The sequence below is a fragment of the Morus notabilis genome, unplaced genomic scaffold (genome assembly GCF_000414095.1).
Source record: "Morus notabilis unplaced genomic scaffold, ASM41409v2 Scaffold156, whole genome shotgun sequence".
In the NCBI taxonomy this organism is placed as follows: domain Eukaryota; kingdom Viridiplantae; phylum Streptophyta; class Magnoliopsida; order Rosales; family Moraceae; genus Morus; species Morus notabilis.
Window position 1 is genome coordinate 204232 of NW_010361538.1, and position 8828 is coordinate 213059.

At 32.9% G+C, this 8828-nt stretch overlaps 1 protein-coding gene across 3 annotated transcripts in view; it reads right to left on the minus strand.

The window, feature by feature from the left end:
- Positions 1 to 5256: 5256 nt before the first annotated feature.
- Positions 5257 to 8828, minus strand: part of LOC21406289 (dicer-like protein 4) — a 23771-nt gene continuing 20199 nt past the window's right edge. For 2 of the 3 annotated variants that reach the window (XM_024166832.1, XM_024166833.1), the window contains exons 23-26: positions 7457 to 7783; positions 5888 to 6188; positions 5692 to 5794; positions 5257 to 5596 (exon numbers count right to left, since the gene is read on the minus strand). In XM_024166832.1, coding sequence (XP_024022600.1) covers positions 5446 to 5596; positions 5692 to 5794; positions 5888 to 6188; positions 7457 to 7783 — 882 coding nt within the window. In that variant the 3' untranslated portion in view covers positions 5257 to 5445. Of the gene's footprint in view, positions 5597 to 5691; positions 5795 to 5887; positions 6189 to 7456; positions 7784 to 8828 lie in introns of those variants that run through there. The other variant, XM_024166834.1, reaches the window with a different exon arrangement.

Sequence of the window (8828 nt, forward strand, 5' to 3'; positions counted from 1 at the left end):
ATGCGGTCGACCGGTGGAGAACGCCAGTTCGCGAAAACTCACAGAAATCAGTTCAAAAACCTGCAAATCCAGTCCCAATTCACAAAATCTCAAGGGACAACCACTAGATCCGGGTTCTAGGTACTAAAACAAGTCCAAAGAACCCAAGATCTCCAATTTCTACCATAGTTTTACTCAAAATCCATCAAAATCCGTTTTGAACTAAAAATAAGTTTTGAAATCTGAAAAACATAGATTCAAGAGAGGTTCTTTCAGTAATCTTACCTTGAATCCTTCTCTTGACGTTGAAAACTCTTTGAAATCACTCTTGGTTCGAATTCGGTTTTGATTTGAGACACAAATGGGAGAGAGAGAGCACAGAAGTGAGAGAGAGAGAGAGAGAGAGAGAGAGAGAGAGAAACGCACGAGAAAGAAAAAGAAAAGGAAAGAAAAGAAAGGAAAAAGGAAAAAAAAGGAAAGAAAAGAAAAATAAAAGAAAATGACATGTGTAAAATATAACAGTCTAGAAATGCGCCCATACACGCTTCTGGATTAAATAAATTACTGTGAATAATTTAAATACCTTAGAATTATTTAACTCAATTAATTAAATCAGATTAGGCACACTAATGATCTCAATTACCTTAATTAATCTCAATTAATTCTTCAGGGTGTTACATAGGATGAGTCAAAAATTAACATTTTTATTTATGTTTCACATTCTGAAATTAATATATGATTTTTAAGAGTTAATGCAATAACCACCACCATTTTTTGATGAATATTCTATTTTTTTATGATTTTTCCTATTTTTCGTCTTTGAAAAATAAAATAAAAGAAAAACGAAGTCAAAAAGTTCTGAAATTTTGCAAACACAATCCTTACATTATTCTGAGCATGCTTGCAAAAAAAATGGAATCGAATTATGAAAAAAAAAAATGCTACCAAAAAGCCCACGACTCGCGCAGTGGGGCGCCAAGTGGCTGAGATGGGTGAAAAATTCACATTTTGTTTATCTTTTGCATTTTAAAATTAATACATGATTTTTAAGAATTAACACAAGAAGCGGCACTATTTTTTAATGAATATTCTACTTTTTATGATTTTCTCTATTTTTTGACTTTGAAAAATAAAATAAAATAAAAAATATGTCAAAATATTCTAAAATTTTGCAGACATGATCCTTACATTATTCTAAACATGCCTACAAAAAATGGCATCAAATTATGAAAGAAGAAAACGCTGCCAAAAAATACCTGGCCCGCGTAGTGGGGCGCCAAATGGCCGAGATGAGATAAAAATTAACATTTTTATTTATGTTTCACATTTTAAAATTAATATATGATTTTTAAGAATTAATGCAACAAGCAGCACCATTGTTTAATGAATATTATATTTTTTTATGATTTTCTCTATTTTTTTGTCTTTGAAAAATAAAATAAAATAAAAACGACTTCAAAAAGTTTTGAAATTTTACAGACACGATCCTTACATTATTCTGAGCATGCATGCAAAAAATACCATCAAATTATGAAAAATGAAAATGCTGCAAAAAACTATTCGGCTAGCGCAATTGGGCGCCCAGGTGCTGTGATGGGTCAAAAATTCACATTTTTATTTATCTTTTGCGTTCTAAAACTAATACATGATTTTTAAGAATTAATGCAACAAGCAGCACCATTTTTCGATGAATATTCTATTTTTTATGATTTTCTATATTTTTTTATCTTTTCTTATTATGACAGTAATTTTAGTTATATTTTTGCATCTTTAAGCATTTCTACCAAATTCTTATGAAATTGGGTTTTATTCAAATGTTTGACTTTTGTTAACTTTTACTTTGACTTTTTAACAGATTAAAATTCTACTGCTATTTTAAGTCCATAAGTACATTCAATGCAACAAATAAGAATTAAGAAACATTTTTCACATAATAACATATATTGAACTTACAATAGGCACAATTTTGTGCAACACAGAAAAATAAGCTTGTTCGTGATATAGACAAAAAAAAGCTGTTGTACTTACAAAAGTTTCGCTAATGTTGCGACTTTCGAGTCACCAGTAATTTTTCTGCTTTGATCGCCTATCGATCTTATCATATAAATTTCTGATCGTTAGATTTAAAATCTAAGATCAGTAATTGAAATAGAGTTTGACTTGAATTCGTGGTTTAATAAATTTTATTTTCTTAAAGTGTGTATTTCGTGTCTATAATCCTTGAAGAGATCTATGATTTCATGTTCGGTATCCGGACCAAAACATCTCCCATATCACCAAGGTGCACTATTGGTGTAAAATTCACTACGCAAGTGCACGTGCCAAATAAGTAATAAAGTGAATGAGTAGAATATCGTTCTCACAGAGAAAGTTACCAATATTTTTCCTAATAAGATCCAAGAGATGCAATGTAAACAAATTTAATGGTTTGATTCAACTATAAAGACTAAAAGAATTGCAGTAAACATAAGTAAATAAATGCACACTCAGTTATCAAAGGTAAAAATCAATCTATGTGAAGGATTGGGACTCAATTTCCCCTTCACTGCAACCTGTGCTATTTATGCTACGACTTTTACTACAGCAATGCTGTCAGTTAACCTAAAACACGAATTTTATACAAGAATCTTCTGATCTACTTATGATTTCGCCTCTTTACTCAAATTTCAACATATTCATATGAGAAATCTAAACAGAGAGATTATGTTAAGCATGGGTTTCAATTGGGCTATGTGAGATAAGTGTAATTTCCTATACTACTCGCAAATCAACTAGATCTCTTTGTGAAATTTAGCTAAACAACACACTGTTCAATATTGGTCTAATCCCAATCAACTTTCCAGCAAATTGAAATCACTATATTTTGCTTATGATGGCCGGCCAGTAAACAAAAAAATGAACAATAGAGATTATATTGAACAAACTAATAAGTATCAATATAGCAAAAGTGAGCATACAACGTCAAATTACATATATGAGTACTTTATCATCCCAGCCAAATAAATTTAGCTCATAATTGTTCTGTTAAGTTCAACAAAATAGACAGCCATAGTTTGAGTATAGAGGAAAAGGAAAGATAAACCAAAAATGAGGAGAATAGCAATAAAGACAAGATGAAGCTTGGTAGTCTCCTTTTGTGGCTTCACTCCTTGAGATTTTCAGCTCCAAATTCGTTTCCTCCTGTACTCGTCCTTTTTTTCTCTCTAGTTTTCTTTTTGCTCTCTGCTACCTTAGCTCACTCGTTACTGCCTTTTTTTTTTTCTTTTTTCTTTCTATTTCCTCTTGCTTGCTGCGGTGCTCCTCTTGAGGAAAATAAAGTGCACTTCTCTTTAGGGCAACCAAGGACGCTGAGGTGGCTCCTACTTAGAGGTTGGGTCCAGCTGACTAAGCACCAAATTCATCTTCTATGCTCTTTGTTCTAATTCTCTCGCAAAGTTATGCGTTGACATCATCCACTAACTGCTTGCTGTCATATTTCTAATCAAATTGAAATTTCATAAACGAATAAAACCGATATGTGGAACTATATAATTAACGACCAAATTCATCATTCATGCATTCATTGACATGAAATAAAATAAACATCCATAATAAATGCTAGTGCATACCCATCACATACATACAAATTAAGGGCCCGTTTAGTTCGCTGATTCGAGTTGAGATGTGACTTTATGTGAGAGCTTTTTATTGTAGCAAAAAAGTTAGATGTGACTGTTTTTGAGAGCTTTTTACTGTAGCAAAACTTGAATTCTAAATTCAAATCGGTGAAATGAATGATGCCTAAATATTACATATTTAACATAAATATTGATTATCACATAATCATTGCATAAATTAATATAGTTTATGGACCGCTCGGATACCAATAGTTGGTTTTCGAAATGTTTTCATATACGGAAGTGTGGTAGTACGGATCGTGTATAACAAAAATTTTAATAAAACTTTTGAATACTCTATAGATTATATTAATTTATGCAACAATAAATTAATCATATTACTTTATGAAGATAGATACCTAACGAATGATTAGACGGATAACTTGATGTATTTGACCACGAACAGTCCAAGCTCCATGCTTTCTTAGAAAACCCGATTCTTCCTCGATGAAATCTGCAAGACTTAGAGTGTGGGCTCTAATATGGAACTATTGGATTTAATCACTCGCTAATTTGTATTCCTTTAATATCAACACATGTATGCAAAGAAACTGAGAATTGGAATAATTTTTCTTCTCTTTTTCCTCTCTTAAAATTCGGTCACCTATGAATTTTTAGAGCAAAAAATTCTCTTCCAATTTTCTATTGTCTCATATTTATAAAACACTAAAAGAGAACCTATTTGCTTTAACTTGAACACAAAGCAACAAAAAATTAGTTATTTCTATATTTTAATCTCATTAAAATACAGTTTCCCATTTAATTTTAACAACAAAATTTTCCTTCCTTTTTACTACATGGCCGGCCACACCACATGGAAACCTCCATGTGATTGGCGTAAATCTACAGCAAGAGAGAGAAAATTTCTCTTTTATCTAATTTTCAGTTTTAGCTCAAATTCAAATCTAAATAAAGTCATATCTCACTTTCCTTTTGAATTTGATTGGAAAACTTGTCAAACAAGCAAACCAGAAATCTTAAGAGAGCAAGCAACTGAATCCCAATAAGATTCTACCTATGTCACACACCCCCTGCACGTCCCTATGCCTGACCGTGTGACCTCTTGTTGTCTCATCATAGTGTGTTCCAAAATTAATTTAATTAAATAATCACATGATTTATTTCGAGTGATAATAAATCTTGATAATTCATCTTGTCTTACAAATATGACAAGAATGACGTGGAGACTCATAGATATATAATTTCAAGCTTTAATAAAATTAATAATTAATTTAACTCTTTAATTAACTTCTAAGAACTTGAAGTGTCCATTCGATATAGTCACTACATATAAATCAATCATCTATAAATAATGCATAATTATAGCTAAGTAAATTCCGTTAACCTCCCTAATTACATCTTTATGCTTGAGTACCATTGACTCTCTAATGAATAGTATATTCATAAAACACATCCATAAATACGAGCTTATTACTTATTCAAGTACCGAATCAACCTTCAAGGAAATTATTTTTCTACTTCTTCAAAGAAGGAATGGATTCTATCTCGTATATTAGCATTTTTAGCTATCCGTTTCATCATGTTTCTAAGATACAAAGAATAGAATTAAAGATCTCGAAATCTGTACCAAATAAATAAATAAAAACACGAATTCATAAATAGGAGTCCATGGGTTTATATTCATTAGTAAATACAAGATATTCATATAACTGGGAAAGGAGGCCTTCTAATCTCTTGAGCCAAATATATACATAACATGAATGCATGCATATATTTAAAAATATATATCTATATTTATAAATATATATTAGTGTATAAATAAACTAAAAGAAACGTGTCAATTTGGTTATCAACACAAATAACCTTGTTGTTTCAAGAACCAGAGTGCCCCTTCCGCAGCATGTTCTGCTGCTGCTTTCTTCTTGGGATGAGCTGAACTAAAGCACTCCAAAATCATATCCTGAGCTTCTTCTATTTCAACCAAAACCTTGCAAGTAAATCTGCAAAAAGAAAATGTTTCTTTGAGTCAAGCCTACATTTGGAGAAAAATCAAAGTTTTCTATTGCTCAAAGCAACGATCAAATACTAGGCTTACAATTGCAAGTGGCCAGGTCCCTCATTCCAGCATTCAAACAAAGGAGGCTTCCAAAAGTTAGCACCACAAACTTCATACAGGCGGGATCTCGCTGTTGCAGTACCTGAAAGATGAGTTTTTTACAGTAAAAGTTATGGCAAATGCCTAATACTTGATTACCATGATGATCAAAAGTCTCTAGACAAAATAACAGTACCCATTGTCTGTGATTCAGTGTCAAGGTCGTCATTTTTAATGGCCTTGCTATTAGACTGGGGCTGTTTACTTGTTGCTGGTTTGCTTGAGGAAACATCCATTGGTTCATTTGTGGAACGGACTTTGGTGACAAACTTAGTGACAACGGGTTCTTCTAAAGCCAGATTCTCAAATCCAATGGAATCGGGAGGTGGTGCTACATCTATTGGTTTTTCGTCATATCCAATAAGTTTGGCCTCCATCTTGCTGCTTGATTTCAAGACTTCCTCCAAAGAACTAGATTTGAGTTTGAAGCCTTGAGCCTGAGCATCCAGCAAATTACCCAAGAAGCTTAAAGTTAATTACAAGAAGTCTCTTTAAAGTCAAGAAACAAAAAAACTATCAAAACCAGCACCTTTTCAGCTAGCAAAGCAAGTTAACAGTTTATTTATATATTTATTATTTATTTTTTTTGCTCATAGGAAGTTAACAGTTTACGACTTATTACTTTGTAATTTTAGAATGAACAATACAAGGAACACTAGCCAATCGATAAAAGTGTTATATGGTTTTATCATAGAGCACAACGTCGTAAGAAAACATGTTGATTATTAACTCATATATCACAAGAAGAACTAGAAGATGGAATCGCTCCAGAATGTCGAGGACTAGCGTTTAAAGAGACAATAAGAAATGTCAGCAACTCCTTGATTGTCATCAATCTTTCAAAGCCTCCGAAATTACATCATGAAACACCCCTAGTAAGTGAAAACTCTCTTTTCTTCTTCTAAAAAAACCAGTTATATAAAATACAAAAATTCAGAATCATAAATTCAAATTATCCAAAATTTCAAGAAATCATTGCAATGTCTAAACATAAATTTAGTCAATGGTGTGAAATGTAACATCTAAACATAAATTTCAAGAAATTATTGTAAAATACAAAAATGGTGCATGATTTAATATTTTTAGTCAATGGTGTGAAAAGTTGGTGCAGCCACCACCTACATTGGCACAAATCTAGCGATCTGCTCATTGTAATGTAAAGACATAGCACAAGATGTCCTAAACTGATGAACCAAGTTTGCACTCTTTATCAAGCATGAATGGTCTTCAACCTTTATGAAAAGAAGAAAAGATAGGGAAATACAAATTCTTGAATTCTTTAAAGGGTAAGTTTTGATCAAACAAGCTAATTAACATTGCACCTACATCATTGTAATAGCAAAGTGATAATGTTGGAAAAATAGGAATCTGGTTGTGATACAACCGGATATTAGGAGATTTGACAGTCGGATACTAGGAGATTTGATTAGCTGTAAATGTATTTGATTAGCATTAGATTAGGGTGATTTGGTCAATGATGTAAAATAGGAAGTTACTGATTAGTTAGAGATGCAAATTAGTAAGTTACTTATTAGCATGCTATTGTAAAGAGATTCTTTCCTTATTCTAGGCTGTAGTCTCTTCTATAAGAGAACAACCGTGTATAGCATTGTCAAGTAATAAAATCTCTATTCTTCCCAAGCTTATAGATAATAATCCCACAACACTGACAGAAGGAAGAAAAAGAAAAGCACATAGATTTTACCTTCAACTGTACAGATACTCGTTCTGCAGCAATTTTCTTTGCTTCCTTTGTGCTCGAGCTGGTTGCAGAAGCAGATGCACAAACATTGTCACCATTCACTTTTGCTTCGACCAAGTACATAGAACCCTTGTTTGATACTGAAAAAGGAGGGCTCCAAGAATGAGATTGGCAAAGCTCTTGTAGCTCCCTAATAGGACTAATCTTCAAAGTGGAAAAGCTTATGATTGGATCCAGAAAGGATAGCATTATTTCCCAAATACGGCTCAAATTGAAACCTGTGTCAAGCAGAATCGAACCAACACAGGACTCAACCAAGTCACCAAGAGCCTGAAAGGAACAAATGGAAATTCAGACTGAATGAAGAAAATTTCCTGTTAAACAATTAACTATTTTCAGCTTATAGTCATAGAGGGGATAGCTAATTCTAAACCACACAAAAAAAAATGAATTTTATGATGGAAATTGTACTTTTACCTACCTAATCAACTTATTCATAAAGTTTCTGGTAAGCTCAAGCTAGGAAGAACAAAAACAAACAGAAAACAGCGAGAAATCAAGAGAAAAAGAGTGAAAACAATTTGTATTGATACTGGTTTTTCCCAAGCACCGATACAAACTCACATGGACATTCGAGAGGTCCAGCTCTCTCCCCTTTTCTGTCACTCACCCAAAAACGACCTAAAAAACACACCACCAACCTGACCCCTCTTTTATTAACCAAAACGGAAAAGACACTAGTACCCCTGCACGGAAAACACCCCTAACATATATTCCTGATGCACTCCGTAGCCCACTGACACGTCACCCAGCACCTAGCGCACATGCTTGGCACGCCTGGCATATGTAAACCTGATTGGGGGCTTATCAGTTTCATGGTTGATAAATTGAGAAGAATAACAATTTACTTTATATATAGCTTCCAACTGCAAGGTTGGAACCTTATGCACAACAAACCATTCGAAGGAGAAGGAATGTGCAATATGATAAGAATATTGAACTTAATCTTGAATAAAGTGAGTCTTTATATAGAGAGAAAACATTATCAGGTATGGGACTTCAAAATTATCCGAGAATTTGAAACAGTGGCTGACTAATACCTTTTAGTATTTCTTATTGTGCAAATGACATATAATGTCTGCTTCAAACAGTTGATGAAAATAAAAAAGTACTTTCTTGACTCACCAAGTGGTTTTAATTTTTTCTTGAACAACAACGATGGCTAACCACATAAATTGGAACTGCAGTGTTCCAAATTCTTAGACATTTTAAACATGTCATGTCAGGAGTAGTTTCAAAAACCATGGTTACGTTAGGAAAGGGAAAGAGGAAAGTAAGAGATCACAAAATCAGCGAATTGTTCTCTCATAAAGCC